The following is a 19,537-nucleotide window of genomic DNA, read 5'->3' as shown; positions in this document are numbered from 1 at the left end:
TGCCTAGGGGGTCACAAAGTGAATTTTTAACATGCTTATTATACCACACTTCAGCTGGCAAGTCCCATCGTGCCAGAGCAAGTCTCTATCAGGTGAATTGGACCTGGGGACACTTTAAAGCAAACTGGCAAATCAGCAAATTTTCCCCCAAGCCTTAAGCCTCTTTTAAGTGTTATTCTACATAATAGCCTCTGGGCCAAGCAGAGAAAGTAAAGGCTTGCTGTCTCCTCTGTAGAGCTGCATAAACCATTCTTATCACACAGCACTTCAGCTTATTCTAATCATGTGCTTGGCAACCTGGCTAACATCTGCCATGTGTTTGCTCTCTGGTTTTCCTCCCAGCTGAAGAAGGGCATGGTAAAGTAGTGCATTAAGGGAGTATTCATGTTACTGCTCTGCATGTTTGGTTTTGTTGCTTTATTAATAATGCAGCACTGCTGTGTGTTTATATTAGAGAAGGTAGGGTCAAAGAAACATCTTTTGTGTTTAAGTCCAAGTTTATTAAGGTTTTCAATCGCTGGGAAGTTAATTCTCAGTCTTTGGCTTCTATAGAAGCTTGGTGTTGTGCACTGGAGTAGAATGAATCATGAATGTGGGTAGGAGCACCACTCTAGTTTTCATTGTGAAGCTTTAGGTATTTCTAGACAATTCAGGTTATGAAGCACCTTAAATTCTGTGTCTTGGTCCTTACCTCCAACAAAGTTTTCAACAAAGGTACTGTAGCAGGTGGAGAATGCCTGAACTGCAGTTCACAGTTCCCTGTTGGCTGGAGCCTCCCAGGCACTGGCGGCTTTTTGCCTGTGGAAACCTTCTTGTTGTGACAGTTAAGAGCTAATGAAAGTGTGAGGAATATAGATCGGGCCAGACCAGGAAGGTGGAATAGTTCTATTAGAATGAAAAGAGTAGAAGGCACTACTCACAGATAGTAAGTTACAGAATGACCCAACCTATTGCAGTTGTGGGCATGTACCTCTAGCTCTAGTAAATGACTCCATAGCTGCAGACCCTGTAACTCTCCCCTTATCTGTCTTGTTTGGCTGAGCTTATCTCACTGGTGAGCAGCACCCTTAGCTGACAAGTGGCCTTAATCAACCTCCAGACTGCCTCTGTGATGTGGTAGATAGAGAAAGATACATAAGTCTTTGCTCCTCTAATGCTTTATTTCTTTGCTCTGTAACTTGCCATGCTGGAAGAAACATCCATAGGACATCCAGTCCAACACCTGCTCAAAACAGGGGTTCCTTAGGGCTCTGTCCCAAGTCTAGTTTTTAACACCTCCAGGGATGGAGATTCCACCACCTTCTTGGGCAATCTGTCCCAACATTTGACCACTGTCATGGTAAAATATATAAACAACATTTTCCTGTTTTCATGTAATCAGAATTTCCCATATTCCAACTTGCTTTTTTGCTTCTTGTCCTGTCACCAGGCTCCTCAAGGCAGCTCTGGCTCCATCGTCATGTCCTCTGATCAGGTAGATGTAGACAGCAGTAAGGTCTCCCCTTCATCTCTGTTTAAGACTGAACAGACCCAGTTTCTCACAGCTTTTCCTTGAATATCACGTTCTCCCACCCCGAACAACTTGATGTTCCTCTTCTGGCTCACTCCAGTATGTCACTGTTTTGGTTTTTTTTCCTGTACCGGAGAGCTCCAGACTGGATACAGTATTCCAGCTCTGTGCTGATGCACTCTGGTCTCCTGGTCAGTTACTTGGCTGAAAATGGTTACCCTTATACACACTGAAGGTGGAAGATCGTTCATTAGGTAACTTCAAGTTCTGGGCAAGAACAGGAATAGATCTAGGGTGCCTCAAGTTGTGTTTCATTCACTACCAGTTTCTCCAGCTTAATTTTGTCTTCCCAGTGTTAATGTAAGGTAGAACGATATGTGCTTCAGTGTGCCCAGTCAGTGAGGGATCTGGGTTTAATGGTTGTGGAACAAGCATTTACTTTACCCTTTACCTGAATCTAAGCCCTGGGTGTCTGTAGATGAGCCTGTGTCCTGTAGGCCAACATACAGGTTTTAAAGGCATTGCTCTCAACAAGTGGAACTGGTAATTTTTTCCCATTAGAGACTGGTAATATCTCAGCATGGTTTTATCAGGCATGAAAGTTACTTATTTTAACCTTGATGGAAGACTGGGTGCCAAACCTATTTTTTTATCATAAAAGAGCCTGGGGTATTAGTGTTCATGCCCATGCCAAATTCCATGGCAGATAACTGTTTTCTCTCTGCCGTCTCACTTAGATAGAGTACTCTGCTTTCCCTCATAATTTGTGTTTGCATAAGATTAAACTGCTTTCAATTACAGCAAATATTTGAAGACTGGGAAAATACAATAAAAATATATTAGTCCTTCTTTTAATGCATGAGCATTGTGCTGTTAAAAATAAACGTGCCCATGAGCTCTTGGTGTTTAAAGACAATCGGCACTCTGGTACTATTCTGTTGATGTACTTTGCTGTGTGCTAAAGCATATTAGTTACATTTATATCACTGCCACTCTTTTCCCACTGGGTTTTAAAGCTTTTAGTTAACTTAAAAGACAAGAATGTTGCTAAAATATTTCCTCTTGCAGAGCAGAGCAGCTGCTAAGCCTGAATATAGCACTTTGGAAAAGGAAATTCTGTAGTGTCAAAGTCAAGTGTAAATTATATAGGACCATTGGTAGGATAATGTAATTACCCAGTGTGGAGCTAGGACAGCATCTGGGGCCAGTGATCCTTTTTTATGGTGTATACCAGGAAATGTTTGACCATGAAATTCCTTTTGGAATTAAATCAAGGAATCTCTATCAGTCACCAATTCAGCTTTTTTTTTAAACTATGACTAACTCAAAAGGAATAATTCTTCAGCTTTGTGCTGCTCGTGATGTTGCAAAATGAACCTTCTAAAATAAGTCATCCATCCCAATCCATGCTTAAAAACATTGAAGCTGGAATTAGGTGGCTTTTTAAAGCATTATTTTTCAAAAAGCAAACAATCCCAAGCTACATAACTAAAAACTCCTCAGTGTGTCATCAGAACTCGCATGCTAAGCATTAGCCTTTTGGAACTGGCTCTGCTCTAGCTGGTTCCTAGTGCTAGGCCTCTGCGTTTCTTACCAACCTCTACTCTGCTGCTGCGAATGCCAGGAGAAGCTGGCCAATTTACCTGGGTGCATGGTGCTTTCTCACACAGCCCTATCCTCTGCTGGAATAAGCATACCTGAGCTGCAGCAGAATAGGTTGCCAGTGGTCTCCTATTTGAAGAAGAAAACCAGGTCCAATCTGATACTTTGTTCAAATACAAAACCAAAGAAGATGCAATTTGGTGCACAGATTCATTGTTCCAGGGCTGGCGAGCACAGTCTGGGGTTTTCTTTTAAGTCTTCTTTCCACACATTAATGAGGTCTGATTCTGCTTAGTTTTGAGTCCTGATGAGATCAGCCCTCCTTATTGCAAGCCTGTGTTGCAGGTGCGTTACAGCTTGCAAGGTGCGTTTCAGAATTACCTGGAACAGATGGTCTTATGGCTTAACTGTTAGCATCAGCTCTAGCACTGAAAAGCACTGGTTTGGATTTCAGATCTCCTCAGGTGTTTGGTAGCACACTGGCAGGATTGATTTGTAAAGGCTTTTTGTTCTTTTTATTCTTATTAAAATCCCTGGTGGCCATAAATGATGGGGTTTCACTTGTTTGGGGTTTGTTTTGAAGACCATGAGTAGTACAGCTGAGAAATTATGGAAGCACTGTGTATGACATCTATGGAACAGGCAAGCTGCTAGACAGAGGCCAGGCAGATGCTTTTCTGTCCTAGTGGAAGCAAAAAGCAGGCACCAGTACAGATGTAAGTAGCTCATATGTGTTTCATAGGAGCCCTTCTGTTCTTGTTTGAGAATAAAACACCAATCTGTCAGGTTAAGTTCTTATTTCATGAGCTTTTGTGGAAGAATCAAGTCAGGGTAAAGGCAATAAAGGTACAATTAAGGATAGAAGTATCTAAATTCTGTGACAGACTTACTGAAATTACAACAGTTTCTGTGAAAGATCATGACCTTTTGTTTTACACTGAGACAGACCAGGATGTTTTGCAGTCAGTTGTGTGTTGGTTGTGGGACCAGTGCCCTCCAGCTGAGTGTGGTAAAAGCCTGCAAAAAGATTCCTCTACCTATTCCTGCAAGGAAGGGGGATCTGAAGAGATCTAAAGATATCTGTACAAGTCTAAAGAACCCAATCGTAGTGACACAGTTTAGTAGTGGCCTTGGGAGTGCTGGGGAGCAGTTGGACTTTATGATCTTAAAGGTCTTTTCCAACCTGTTTGATTCTGTGTTTCTGTTTCAGGTGCCCCCAAGGTTAGGCAGCAGCAGAACTGATCTCGGAGGCTTTGTTTCAGACTTGCTCACTTCCAGCAGCCCTTCGGTACTGCCGTTATGCAGAGTTAGTCCAAGGTCTGTGAGCCAAGCTGAGGCTTGGCTGAACTGTTGCTCTCTAACTACTGCTGGCAGCAGGCACAAGTAGCCTGGCTAGTAATGCCATCTGCTAGTGTGCAGCCTTTTAGTTCATCCCTGCTCAGGGCAAAAGTGTCAGACTTGATTAAAAAAAAAGTGAAGTGATGCAAGAATCCCCAAATGCAGCAGCTAGAGCTCATAGGCAGCACATGTGTGTGTGACAAAGTGGGTTTGGTCCAAGAGGAAGAGCAGCTCTGAGCATGCACAAATGCAAGATCATAGGATAGCTGCAGCACCTCAGGAGGACTGAAAGTGTAGTGTAAATCTTAATGATTTCTTTCTTGTTTTAATTCTGCTCTTGACCATGTATGAATGTTCTATGAAGCATGCTTCTCCTTGCTTTTGGGGTGAAATCCTCTTGTTTGTTAGCTGTAGCATCCAGATGTCTCTTCTGTAAATTCTGTTGTTTGTCACTCATCTGCTTCAGGAAGAGCACTTCGTGCAGTGCATATATATTTTTGCCGAGCTGTTCCTTAAAGCCACAAGGTCTAACATAACACGCATGACAGATACAGCACGAGTAAAAAGAGCAGCACAGAGACTGTTATCCCTCGAATGAAACAGGAGAGGTCTCACTACGCTTTTTCCTATCGCTAGCTCTTGTACTGCTTCAGTGCCGTCTACCGACTGTTCTTAGGCCATCAGCTCTTCACAGGAATCTGACTCTGTGATGCTCTGCCATAATCCTGAATGTAAGAGAGTATTTCATTTCCTACAGGCGATGTGACAGCAACTTCCAAGTCGCTAACAGCAGTGGCTGTGTTTGTAACTCTACTGGAACAGTCCCCTTTGGGCTTCTTTACCATTCACAGAACAGTCTATGAAATTATTCTACTATGCTCAGTGCACATAAAGCACTGGGAGGAAAAGACAAGTTGGGAATTAGAAAACAGGCTGGCCAGGCCTACCAGCAAGAGCTGTTAACTGCTCCTCAATGGTCTCGGCCTGCAACAGCAAATCTGGGCTTGTGCTATTTCAAATTCCCACTCAGTCAGGCAGGTGCTAGCCTTGTTCTGCCAGACTCACTTCAGCAGCAGGACCATGCTTGGCTGGACATAAGGATTTTCCATGTGCAGAGCCCAAACAGGTTAACAAGAAAGGAGTTAGGGGCCTGACCTCAGAAATGATGAGAGCTGGGATTAGGCAAATCACAAAGCTGTACCTTAGTGTAGATGTGGTGCAAATAGAGGTTTCAGGGGCTGCATTAAAGGCTGGGACTCCTGGGTTTGAGATTCCTGAACATTGTCTTCCCTTCCTTACTTATGTTGTCCATATTACCAAGCATTTTGCAGCTGAAGCAAATTCCATTGTATAGGTTTTATAACAAATTCATTTAGAGCCTACATATGTTTAGTTCTTAATTCTTAAATGAATCACCCATGTTAAAATAAATATATAAATACAGTGGCAAAACTATAACAGTAAATCCAGTGGCTCTCCCACTCTATTCTTTAAGCTCATTCTCTTCCAGCTTTCTTTTAATGAGCATTTAAAAGGCATATGTGCACAGATTGTCAGTGTGAGCATAAAAGAAGGAAGTTCAAGGAAGTTTGTAGTCAGAGCTGACTAGGCCAAGGAATCGGAAATCTCTGCTCAGCGTGAGACGGCAAGGCTTTGTACCAGCCCAGCTCCAGAAAAAGAATGTATGGGGTACCTAAACCCATAACTGCACACCAGCACTCTCCACTGAGCTCTCTTGTAATCCATAGGAGTGACAGTATGATTTCTGCCTCTTCTGCAGGAGTTGGAGCAGATCAAACTCCTGGCAAAGAGCAGTCATGGCTACTGACTTTGTACTGTGGTTCAGGATTCAAACCAACCAGTGTCTGCCCCAGCCTAGGTTGATACCCTTCTTCACCTGAGCATCCCTCCAGGCTACAGGCTGGGTTAGTCACACATTTCCTCTTGTGTGTCTATTCTGGCCTTGCAGTGCACTGGTGTGCAGGTTCAGGGCTGCAGGGAAAGCAAATCTGGAGCAAATGCTGTAGTCTGGGAAGTCACAAATGTTAGGTTTGCCAAGGGGCAAATCAATTCTGAGAGGTACTAAGCAAGTTCCAGGTCTCACTGCTGCTCTGTCTCAGTTCCTCTGTAGTCAGTGCAAAAGCTGACTCAGTTGACTTTGATTCAGAATGTAATGGGGGAATAATACCTCCCCTGCTTTTGAGTAATGACACTGGTGTGAACGCAGGAAGACAGCAAGGACCTGTTGTATTGCAATTCCCTGTGTTGGTTGTTCCTTGCACTCCAGTTCTCTGACACTACTTGACCCTTCTAGGCTGCCTTTGCGGGGAAAAATCTTACTCTTTCTATGCACACTAGTTTCTAATGACTAAGGATACTGACTAATGCAGTAATGTAATTATTGCTGTGTGCAGAGAGAGGGATCAGGGGCAAAAGCAACATTTCAGAGGCTGGAAGTAGATGTTTTCAGAGCACTGTACAATTTTCAAAGCCTTGCTGGGCTGCTGCTCAGGCAACGTGCTGTGAACTGTTATGCTGTTTTGAACTGAACTGTTGAAGAGGAGTCTTGGGGCTTTCTCTGCATAGGTGTGTACCTGTGCTACAGAAGCTACAACAAGAACTTAAATATTGCCCATTTCTGGTCTTTTTTTTAGACTCCAAGATGAACTTGGATGATTTCATCAGTATGAATCCCAAAGTGGGATGGGGCTCAGTGTTTCTCCTTCCAGACTTCGTACATCGATTTGGCAGACAGACTGACTACAGCTATTCCTTGGAAGGACAGTGACGTGAACAAAGATTTCCCTGCTTCTGTTCTCAGTGTTTTGCTGCTTTTATGTTTTATTTATGGTTTACATTTCTGTACATGGAGTAAGTATTTGGGAAGGTAGGATACCTGATCAGAAATATCATGAACTGAATAAAACCTTTTATTTTGATTATGTAAGAAGGAGCTTGGTTTTTGCTGTCAAATCAAAAGCAGATATCCCACCATAAGCACATTACTTTTCCATCTACTGTGCCCAAACTGAAAAGAGCGTTTGCATGCTGTTAAGAAAAGCTTCTGGAAAAAGATATGCATGAAATACTGAACAGTGTAGCTCAACTTGCTACATGTCACCACATTTCAGAAGTGAGATGCAGTGTGTTTGCTTTGTGTTATGATTCCTATCACTTACATAACAGATGGTGCATCTCAGTTTAGTCACCAGCTTTATCAATTGAGCCTTATTTAGCAGAAGCCTAAAGGTCAGACCCACAAAAGGAAGACAGATTTAGTAGCACGAACTCCCAAGCACTACGTAAAACCAGACAAATATCTGTTTTTGTGCTGTACAAGGAGAGAATTAAATGTGCTGCCATTTCAGTTAAACTGTCCCAGTGCTGATGCTTGCTGGAAGATGCAGTTGCTTTTGCTTAACGCTTGTGTGTCCTCACCTTCCCCCATGTGTTTGCACTTGGCATTTGTCTGGCCCCATAGTAATCCAGGGTAGGAAGCTAAAACGACAGGAAGAAGGATGGGAGTTTTTTTCTGGGTCTTAGCTCCTTGAACTGGCTTGTCATGAGGTCAAACAGCTGCTGGTGTAAGGAAATCAGCTGGGACATATGGCTGGGGGGGAAGGGAATCAGCAAGCCTCCCCCATACAGGGCTGCTTGCTGCTGAATTTCCTTAGAGGTGATACCAAGCTTACAGGGGAACCCAGGAAAGACACTCTGTTGATTGAGAGCTTGGAACAGTCTCCCACGTCTTAGAAGAGTGCCCTAAAAACATGGGATTACAGAAATAGGCTGTGATGGGGTGTTTAATTATCTGGGTTTGGAGCTGTTCTACTTTACCTACTAACATGTCATAGAATTACAGGCTGGTAGAATAATTCATGTTCAAATTGGGTCAGACCAGGCTGCTCAGGTCTTTATCCAGTCAGGCCTTGGAAACCCATTGGGATTGAGACTGCTGACAAACATGTGATGGACTTTGGTCTTGGTGAGGAAAAGCATAGTAATGGTCATAAGTATTAAGGTATTATTTTATTTGTAAGTACAGAAAAGTATAAAAACTTCACAGATATTTATGTATATTACTGTTACGCAGGTATGCTGTTACATATATGTTGTGTGATTCTATCTCCCATTAGTTCCAGAGAATTTACATTAACAACAGTGACAGACCATTGAACAACAGTGGGACTGATTTGCTTCACCCACACCTCACTTTTTCTGTGTCATAAGGGCTGGCTGACTGTAGAAACTTGACTTTCTGTGGCCATACCAGCATGGCTGGTTGCTGTGCAGATAGGCTGCTACCACATGGATCCCTTGGGTGCCAGCATGAGCTATGGATAGGCACCACTCATCCACAGAGTGGGAAAGTTGCTCTGTAGTTTCTGGCTCTGTGAACCAGCTTTACCAGAAGAGATTGAAGTAATGGGACTTGGTGTTCCTGAGCTTGGAGCTCTCCAGAGGGGGGGCAGCTCTGGATTTAACCACATACACCTTGAAAGTTCTGATTTATTGTGTTTGGTTGAAACAGCAGCTCTTTCTGCATGACACTACTGTGGCACCCATGCTTTGAGTGAGTGAAGGTGATGTTACTTACTATTGTTGGGTGACGTCAGGATTGACTGTGAGCGTGCACAGCAGCAGCAGTTTGCTTGCTGAGCTCCGTATAGATGACAACCCAGCGCCCAGCACTGCCCATGTTAGGCAGTAGCAGAACTGGGAGTTTAAAGATGAACACTCTGGAAGAGCAGGTTATGCTAAGCACTTTTTATCCTTCAAGTAAGTGATTGAATCTCACATACACAGTATTCCTCTGCATTGATCAACAGACCCTTTAAGCTGTTGTAGAACATGAGGTTCTCATTCCTCCGTACTTGAGTATGTCATTTGATTTAAATACTGAGCTGCCAACCTCAGCTGGTTTCTAGTGCCTGAATTCCATGACACACTCCCTTCACTGAGGCTCAGAGGCAAGAATTTGCCTGGTTTAATGTAGTTTCAGGGTCAAGGCTGTTAGGGAGACCAGTCACAACCACTATTCAGAGCATACAAGTTAAAAAACCCCACCAATTCTGTCTAATCATGCTGAATAAATGCGTAATTTTGCATGTAGCAAGATAGGTGTCATGAGAGCTTTTCTAGAATTGACTGTCTTTTTGTAGCTCTTGCAGAAAGTTGTCATTCCACAGGGACAGGCAGAAGTCAGAGCATGATTTCACTCAGTGCTGAGCAGGTTGGTACTGTGGTGCTGTGTCTGTAGCCCTTCAGGCCTGGTGGCGTTTCATCACCATTTCGGAAGCTGTGCTGTCAGAAAGAATTCAGGAGTGCATCAAGTGCTCATTTACAGCCCAAACAGGAGGAGAAGCTGCTTGCTTCACTACAATTAGCAGAGACCAGCCTGTTTTATAGAGCTCATTAGCCATGGTGTCTCATTAGAGGGACTTAGTGAATTCCCTCCTCTCTTTGCTCCTTTCTCTCCCTAGCTACCCCTTGTTCTGACTGTTTTGGGGCACTTGCTGTGTTAACCTTTCTGCTGTACCTCATACTGGTGTGTGAGGTGGCCCCACTGGCACAGTTTACTCACTGAGCCCCACAAGTTGCAGGCAGAAAAGCAGAGTTAATTGAGAGTTGCTTTGCTAAGTGCCAGCAGAAGCAGCCCATGTCAGAAGTGCAAGAACTGCTGCTGTAAAGCTGATGGTGATGAGGCAACTTCGCTGCCACTAATTACCACTGGTTACCAGCTCTGAGATAACATGTATTTAAACACCTAACAGTTAAGTGACTTTATACCACGCGTGTGCATAGGCTAGGGGTACACCATACAGTAGAGTGTGACTTGGTGGTCCTCAGGTGCAGCTCCAAGCTGGCCAGCGCATTCACCCAGCCAAAGTGGTGCTCTCCCTAGAACCTTGAACCCTGCTGCAGGGAGCTGGGCTGTGAGATACAAAGTACTATGGAAGCTTTGGCATTACTGCTGGGATGCACTGGCACAGCAGAAACAACACCACATGCTCACCTGTACTCTATGTTATCGATAGACTGCAAGACTTTTAATCTCCCTGTGTCCAGATGATGTCCCACTCTGTCCAGCACAAAGATAATCTGCTTATTCGCTTTCACTACAGTGGTTTCTTAGTGCAGCTTAGTTTTCCATTGCCTTTCAGCCTTCATTACCTTGTCCTTTGCATTGTGAAATCTTTCTGTTGTCTGGTTATTACAGTAGCTGTGTTTTGAAATCCCCTAAGTGGTGGCTTTTTAGACTAGGTCACCCTTGAGTCGGGCACTGAACAAAGCCGGGAGAAACCCCCTTGCCCTCAGGTCAGTTACTCACAATCCCACGATCTCCCAGCATCTGTATTCTGTTTGTCACTGGAAATTCTCCATCACTTTTACTTCTAGACATCATAGGGCAAGTCCCTGATCGCCTTATAATGGGGGGACAACCTATCTTAGAATCATAGAATCGTTAGGGTTGGAAAGGACCTTAAGATCATCCAGTTGCAATCCCCCTGCCATGGGCAGGGACACCTCACACTAAACCATGTCACCCAAGGCTCTGTCCAACCTGGCCTCGAACACTGTCGGAGAAGGAGCATTCACATCTTCCCTGGGCAACCCATTCCAGTGCCTCACCACCCTCACAGCAAAAAACTTCTTCCTCATATCCAATCTAAACTTTCCCTGTTTAAGTTTGAACCCGTTACCCCTTGTCCTGTCACTACAGTCCCTAATGAAGAGTCCTCCACAGCACCTTTGTAGGCCCCCTTCAGATACTGGAAGGCTGCTATGAGGTCTCCACGCAGCCTTCTCTTCTCCAGGCTGAACATCCCCAACTTTCTCAGCCTGTCTTCATACGGGAGGTGCTCCAGTCCCCTGATCATCCTCGTGGCCCTTCTCTGGACTTGTTCCAACAGTTCCATGTCCTTCTATCTTAGGGTAGTTCTTGTGTCCATCAGGCTATTGATGCAGTAGCCTGCAACATGAGGTAGGACACCCACGTCTCTCCTGCCTCTTTCTCTTCTATGCTGCTGCTTTTTAGTTAATGATACAGTTTATTTGATAACTAAGAATTTCTGTTTGCCTGTTTGGGACTTCAGGAAAACAAAAAGCTTGTTTTTCCTGGCATGTATTTGCTTGGTCAGTGCATTTTCACCAATATGAGCAGCTGTCTTGAGAAAATACTATTTCTCAGCTGGCCAGCAGAGAGAGCAGTCAGCATTCGGTGGACGGGTTTGGGATGCTTGGCCAGAGCTTCTCTCCTGCCTGCTTTGCCCTGCCGGTACCTGCTACAGTTACAGAAAGATAACCCTGACAGCAGTGCAGAGGTGATCTGTATCTGCAAGGCTGTGGGCAACGTATTGCCCTTGACTGCCTGTGTCTCTAATGTGAGAGCCAGTCCATCCTGTGCATCAAGGGCTATATGGCAACGAAGTCAAAACACCTACCAATGTCTGGGGATCTGTTCAGCATTCACAATCCCTACTGAAATGGGAAATCCCTTAGAATATCAGACTAACCTTCACTGTCAATTTATGGACTTCAGAGGTTACATTTATGTATCAGGGATACTGCACTCTGATCTGTGCTGTGAAGGAGGCTTGGGTGACATGGTTTAGTGTGAGGGGTCCCTGCCCATGGCAGGGGGTTGGAATGGGATGATCTTAAGGTCCTTTCCAACCTTAACTATTCTATGAGTCTAAGGAGGCAGAGAAACACTGGGGTGCATCTGTATGAACCAGAGTCCAGTATGACAGCCCTGGTCGGGACATTTTGACCTGCATGGCCACTTCTCACCCCCTCATCATCCAGCCAGAGCCTCAGGCATGCCCTGAAGCACTGTTGCTCTCCAAATATCTACTGTGAAATCACCACCTCTGGGGTTCACTTCCCTTTTGTTAGAATGCCTTTGGTCCAAATTTTATCATATTGCCTCAAACACAGCTGTGGATAGAACAACCTGAGAAGTTGTACCAGGGAATAGTATTTCATCTCCTCTTGAGGTGAAACCTGTCTGGACATCTGGTAATTACCAACTCAGAAATGTGAGGGAGGGAATGTGGTGATTTTCCTCTCCCTTCTGGCTCCCTCCTTATGCAAGAGCTGGCCCAGTTGAGGCCAAGGTTAATGAAGCATACCCAGAGAGTGAGTGTCTGGAGACATTTGCTCAGGTTTGCTCAGCAGCTGCCTGCCCCCTTTCCATGGAGCTCAGCTCCAGGTGAAGGCTTTCATTTGTGACTGTGGAGTGAGAAGTGAAGCACTCCATACAAATGCAGCCTTTCAACAAGTTAAGTGCAGCTGCACCAGTGGTTCTGGAAAATCTCTCCAGTTTGACCTAAGATAAACAAATATGGTTCCTTAAGTATCCTCAGTGTTTCCTTATACTTACAGTAGGAAATACCTTGGATATTGAGGGCAGCTAGAACATATCTTACTTGGTTATCTAAGGCCTCTGGCAAGTCCCTGAGTTTCTGAGTGAGCTGAGCCACTTCTTAGGCATGAGGCATACCAAGCTTCATTTTATAGTGATAATAATAAGCATTCAAAGGACCTGAGCTGTGAACTGTCACTCACAAAGCCTGAGTTGAAGCAGCTTTATTCACCTGAAGCTCACTTTAAGTGTCTGGTGCTGGTGCAGAGGGCCATGAGCAGGGTATTTCCGATGAGCTGGATTCCTGACATCATATTACTTCAAAGCAGGAAATGCTCATTTGGCCTGGTTCAGTGTCATACTGGCCTTCCCATGCAGGGCTATATCTGGAACCCAAACACTGCAATAAGGCAGGAATCATTATATGTTATTCCTTTTTAAACAGCCTACACAGCAAGAAGATGGTAGTTATCTCAGCCTTCCCTTCTCCTTAGTATGCAATTGTGGTGGCGTGCTTCCCACCGTCTCAGCTTGGCTGCTGAAATGGCAGCGCACCAGCTCCGCGCTTGGAGCCATCCCGAGAAAACGTTCTGCTGCAGCTTTTAACCGTTTCGCTGTAAAGCTCTTCCACCGCCGGGGTGAAGCAAGGGTTTCCAGTCCCTGTTTATAGCCAGTGTAATCAGCTTGGCTATTTATACAGTGCTCATGACAGAGCACTTCGCTGTATGAAATGGTGACAGTTTTATTTATACCATCGCAAAAACAAAGTCATCGCGGACCGAGGAGGCGACGTTCAGAGTATTCTTTCCTCACTACGTGACGCTCTTCAGCAGCTCAGACTTTTGTCAGGCAAAGTCGTGCTCCTAGGGAAAAAAATACAGCCCTATGGAAGGCAGGGATCCCACCAGCCTTTGTCTGCACTGTGTCTGTGAAGGAAATGGGACTGTTTAGTCAAGTAGCTTCTACCAGCGGCTACCTCGATATGAACATGCAGCGCTGCCAGCAACGTCCATAGTGTTGTCTTAGTTCAGCTAAAAGCAGAGTTTGATCTGCTCTGCCAGAGGTACTAAAAATACCTTTTAATATGCTAAGGTATGTGTCTGGCCAGGGCTTGTTTTCAAATGCATCGTTCCATGGAGTTACTGCAAAATAAACGAAGCACAAGTAGCTCCCTCTGGAGATGCAAAATACCCAGTGCTGCAGGGATCCAGCCTTTCCCCCGCCTTGGTCCCAGCAGAAAGGTGGGAAGAAGGGACTTGAGGGGATTTGCAGTGCTGTATTTGTCAAAGGTGTTTTACTGGGAAATTTCCTTAATCCTTGCTCTCATTTAACTTGTTTGACAAGTCTTAAATAAACCTCCCCATGCTGGGTGTTCCTGAGATCTGAAGTGCTAAGTGAGGGGCTTCATTCCCAGCAGAGAAGACCCTCCCATGGTCCTGGCAGCCCCTCCAAGCTCACACCGTGCACAGGCTGGATCCATGCATGGAAGCAAAGCCCCAGCCTCCCCCTAAAGGCTGAGTGAGCCAGGGTGAAGCAGTCTCCCTCCCAGCAGCTGCAGAGCCCAAGTGGGACCTTCCTGCTGGTGCTCGCTGGGGTCTTGCTGCTTTGAACCACCACAGAAATCCAGGGCTGTGGAATGGCTCAGCCCAGCCCTGGCCACACGGGCGCATCCTCAGCCCTTGCCGGGATCATGGTGTCCCTGCTGCTGGTCCTGTGCAGGGGCAGTGCAGGCGGTGAAGGTGGCAGGACATTACCACTTGCTGGGTTTATGGAAATCCTCAGAAATTGGGATTATCTGTGCTCATTCAGTGGGCAAATGCCCTGGTTTAGGAGGTGGAGTCTATGACAAAAACCCATATGTGGAGGTTGCCCTGTACTGGGGACATCCGAGGCCCAACATGTGACAAAAGCACATGTATGGGGTCCAAAAGAGGCGTTATCATCTTCACTGTCACTTGGTCTCATCTGAAATGAGAGAGACATTGCTGTATCTTGCAGTAAGGTCCTCTGCCCTGCCTGCACAGTGCAATAGAGCCTACTCCCAGATGATTCAAATGATGTTATAACTACTTCTTGCTGTTGCTTAATGCGTTTGGGGAATGATCTATGGATCTCCAGCAGTACAGCCATTAGCACGGCTGGATTAGCAAGTGGAAGCTTTGTTTCGAGCTTTCTGTAATAAAATACTCCAGTGCTGAGGCATGCAGGCTCGCTAGGGTTTCACTGCCAACTGAAGAGAATGAGGGCAAAGGGTGATTAAATATTAAGTGAGATGCAAGATCCCACTGAAGCAGTTAATCTGGTAACCTGAGGATGGGCTGGAGGTAAAGGTGGCTTCCTGGGGGAGATACCTGAGAGGGTACGACAGCAACCAGCAAGAGGAGCTTTGGGGTTCCTCCATCAGTTTCCAGTGCCAAGAGACCTCAGGGGTAACGTGTGCTCATGGAGAAGGGACCCTTGGAATATGTGTATCCTTTTCTATTTGGATTTCCACCTCCTCCATAAATCAAACACCATTTCTGGCTGCGTTAGACTGTCAAGCAGGCTGTACTTACATCAGGCAGAAGACATTCTGCCTGAAAAAGAGAAATAGGTCCATGATTAATACAGAAACATTCCTTCCCCACCGCAGGATGAACTGTGTCCTAAAGCCTCTCCTTCAAGCAAAGCTGCTGCTGACAAGAAAACTGTTGACCTTCTTACACTACAGTGAGGCTTTTGAAAGACATCTTTATTGTGTGTCCGCATGCCTGCACACACGTGTCTGTGTGCCTCTCCACATGTACAGACACAGACGGCTTCCTTTGCAGTGGGTATTGGTTCCTGAGCTTGCTGAGCTCACCTCAGCATTAGAAATGAGTGATGTTAACTTATATCCTCACTGCTCCGTTAGCAGTTGGCCCTTCCTGAGGAGGACCCACGCCTTGGCTGCTGCTGCCTACCTGGGTGTAAGTGATGTGAAGGCTCCTGCTCTGCTCCCTCCTCACTGGCACAATCATGGGCAAGTAAATCTGGTTAAATCAAGGCCCCTTCCTTTCTGAGGCTCTCAGGCCAGTGTATTACTGCACTCCCATCATTTCCCCCATCCCATACCCCCTCGGAAACATTGAAAGATGTTATCTTTTCCTGATACAAGCTATGCTAAAGCTTGGTTCCTTCAGGAGACAAACTGGTAGCGGAAACATTGACAGCCATACAGGCAAATATTGTCCTGCTTAAAAAACTTTATTTAGATTGCTCCATTGCGAGGAGAGCTGTTTGTTTGTTGGGTTTTATTTCTCATTTTGGACGGTGCTAAAGACACCATAAAATTAACTACAGTATTATTCCAGTGGTTCATGCGCTTCATGGGCCTTCAAAATTAAAAGCAACCACGATAAAATGAAGCAAATAAACAGTCCTGAGGAGGCCCTAATCCCTCTCCCCCGTGCTCGCAGCAGCCACCAAAGCCAGCCGGGGTCCCTGGAGGGCAGGAGCGGCAGACCCTGGGCTGAGAGGGATCCTTGGGAGGGCTTTGTTGCTCTGCCATGGGGATGTTAAAGATTCTGGCCTGCTGACAGCCTATGCAGTAAGCGTAAACATTTGGCTCCAGCAAAGGGCTGCAGATGAGAGGCAAGTTGTGCATGAGATAAAGAGGGGCTTTGCAATAGTGCCTAGCTGAGCAAGGGCTGCAGGGGGAACCCGAGGCGGGCACAGGCAGATGCAGCCATCAGTGGAGGATGGAGCTGGGCACCTGCTGGGTGCCTCTGCAGGCTCCTGGGGCTCCCAGCTGATGGCTCGTGCTGGGGGCAGGGGAAGAGCTTGAGAAAGGGTTGAAAATACATCACTGGGGGCATTGGGGGTCTGAGGAAAGAGCTTGAAGCAGAACTGAGGATGTTCAGCCTGGAGAAGAGAAGGCTGCGTGGAGACCTCATAGCAGCCTTCCAGTATCTGAAGGGGGCCTATAGGGATGCTGGGGATGGACTCTTCATTAGGGACTGTAGTGATAGGACAAGGGGTAACGGGTTCAAACTTCAACAGGGGAAGTTTAGATTGGATATAAGGAAGAAGTTCTTTACTGTTTGGGTGGTGAGGCACTGGAATGGGTTGCCCAAGGAAGTTGTGAATGCTCCATCCCTGTTGGTGTTCAAGACCAGGTTGGACATGTTGGGAGACATGGTTTGGGGTGAGGCATCCTTGCCCATGGCAGGGGGTTGGAACTGAATGATGTTAACGTCCTTTCCCACTCAAACCATTCTGTGATTCTCTGATTCTGTGCTTGTAGCATTGCTTTTGATCATGGTGTGTTACACATCCCAACAGCAGCCATTTTGCAGGGGTAAGGGGTATAAGTAAGTAAAGAGCACCCAGGCCTCCACTTCCCAGCTCTTCCCAAGCAGACCAGCTGCCCACAATAGTTCAGGCTTAATTTGTGCCCTGGGTTCTTTGCAACACTCCTTTAAAACTCGGGTCTTGCCCTGCTGACAGCAGAGCAGCATTGCTGTGCTGCAGCCTGGGGTCAGCCAGCCCTCAGGCTCCTGCTTTCCAGAAGGGCCAAGTGGAGGGAATGTTGCATTTTTGCAGTCTCTTAACTCAAAGAATAAAGAACTTTGTAAATACCAAAGAAATGACCTTGGGGCCTTTGACAGCCTGAGCAGAAGGGGTGTGAGGTGCTGCTGTTCCACCCAGGGGTGTTCCAGACCAGCTCTGCCTGGCTCCGTGTGCGAGGATGGGTGCTGCATGGCGGCCGCTCCCTCACAGCTACACGTGTATGAGGTGGTTCACTTGGCTCGTTGCTCCTGTGCATTCAGCATAAGCAGGGAATAATAAAATACAACTTTTCCTCAGGGACTGGAGGAAACAAATTCCTGCCTGGGTGTAGCTGGGGGCAGAGCCTGGCTCATTATTTTCTATGAAACAATTCCCACGTGGCCTTGTGGAAGCCCAGCTCTGTTTCTTTTTTTTCCCTTCTCATTTTTCTACTTCCTTAAACTTTCCAAAACACTCGGCACTAACATATTTTCCCCAGTCACATGTGTCTGCGAGGAGAGAAAAGGTTAAATTCTCCCTTCGTACTATAATGTAATTCATTTCCTGTTTTTCACAACTGTCTAGACACAGATCTAACGAGCATTAACCCTCAATCCCACCATTGGGTTAAAAATAGAGGCTTTATATATAAAAGTGTGTGGTAAGAGAAAGATTGTAGGTTTCTACCTACAACCAGGAGCCAGCTCTTTTCAAGGAGAACCATTTAATTGTCTATAAGCAAGAAAAAAAAAAACAAATAAAATAACTTCAGTTTCAGACGTTTAAAAAGGCTCCTGGTTGCTTTATATACACAAGCAGCAGGGACACATTGATCCCCCTTCATGAGTTATATTTGTCTGGATTTACACCTCCGGCTATATCCAAAAAAGAAAGAATAAATTCCACTTCACTAGGAAAGCTATAATAAGGTTGGGAGAAAGTCATTTGGAAGAGAACCCACGTTGAAAACCATGGCCAGGGTCTGATGGGAGACCCGTGGACAGAATGTCCCCCAGCCGAGGAGGGTGCCCCATACTCCAAGGGTTAAAGCAGTACCAAGAGGCACCTCACGTTGGCTGCAGTGTGTTAGGGCCCAAACTCCACAGCATTTAAGTACTTCTTCAGGCATGACCAGACCCAATGGGCTCAAGCTGGATGGTGGTTGGGATGGATGCTGGCCCTAGGCTGAGCCTGGCAATGGCCCTGTGGGTGCACAGCCTCCTCTGACACTCTTCCTGTGGGCAGGGATGCTGCACCAGGGCAGGAGGAAGGAGAGGTTCCTGGCCTGTAGCATGAGCTGAACCCCTCACAAAGTACAGGCTTTGGGGAAAAGCAAGGAGAAAACAGAACTGCAGCTACCTTGGCCCTGGGAGCAGGCAGAGACGGAGATGGCTTCTAGGCTGTCACCTGTCACACACACCATTCCCATCACTGATTACCCACAGAGACACCCTTTTAGGTACTTCACAAATAATATGCCTGTAAGAACAAGCTTATCTCAGTGCTCAAAAGCCCTGTAAAAGTCAGTTGAAATCCATGCTGTGAAGAGGAGGGACTTGCATTTCCTGCATTGACTGCATTTCTCTTCCACAGACACAACCCCCCCAGGGGTGGTTTTTACCCTGTGTGTGGAGAGGGCAGTGGGCTCCTTCCCTCCAGCAGCTGCAGGAGGACCACAGCACCCCACATCGTCTCTGGCACCTCAACCCCAAAACCTGCTGGGGCTGCCTCCTGCATCCAAGGCCTGTTCTAAGCAGGACCAAAACAATCCAAGGAAAACGCATTAAAAAGACATTAGTTTGTTTGTTTTCTACTAAAAAGCACAGCATATTGCACATCGAGAATGGCAAGGGCTGAACTCGTTTCTTTCCAGCTTCGGGAAGGCCTTTGAACCCACACGAGCTATTTATAGAGCCTTTTAGAAAACAGCTCTCCCATTCCTGCAATTCTGATGACAGAAGCAGCTCAGGTTTTGTTAAAAATAAAGCAAACCCCTACACGATTGACAGGGGCTCACCCCACGCCCCTTGTGAAGCAGAGAAGTAGAACTGAGAACTGGGGAAAGCTGGAGCAAAGCAGAGTTGTGATCTTAATATTTGATGTGTGCTTTTCAAAATGCCTTTTGCCCAAACTCTGCTCCTTTGTTAGGCTCCAACCATTGAGGATGCTTCAAGGAATTAACAGGGTGACTGGTTACTGATCCAAGTGGA

The 19,537-nt window shown here is 46.0% G+C and overlaps 1 protein-coding gene across 5 annotated transcripts in view; it reads left to right on the top strand.

Moving 5' to 3' along the window:
• NTAQ1 (N-terminal glutamine amidase 1) overlaps positions 1 to 19,537 on the top strand; it is a 38,618-nt gene that overhangs the window by 4,291 nt on the left and 14,790 nt on the right. The window contains exon 6 of one of the 5 annotated variants that reach the window (XM_062627087.1): positions 15,715 to 16,957. The exons of 1 other annotated variant lie outside the window; for it this stretch is intronic. In XM_062627087.1, the coding sequence (XP_062483071.1) occupies positions 15,715 to 15,728 (14 nt within the window). In that variant the 3' untranslated portion in view covers positions 15,729 to 16,957. Of the gene's footprint in view, positions 1 to 5,207; positions 5,748 to 7,104; positions 7,390 to 15,711; positions 16,958 to 19,537 lie in introns of those variants that run through there. 3 more of the 5 variants (XM_062627086.1, XM_062627084.1, XM_062627083.1) reach the window with 3 other exon arrangements.

This window comes from Pezoporus occidentalis, unplaced genomic scaffold (genome assembly GCF_034315485.1).
Source record: "Pezoporus occidentalis ecotype Australia unplaced genomic scaffold, CSIRO_AGI_Poc_V1 ctg3, whole genome shotgun sequence".
NCBI lineage: Eukaryota > Metazoa > Chordata > Aves > Psittaciformes > Psittacidae > Pezoporus > Pezoporus occidentalis.
The sequence above is the reverse complement of the archived record's forward strand: the minus strand, read 5'-3'. Positions and strand labels throughout refer to the sequence as shown.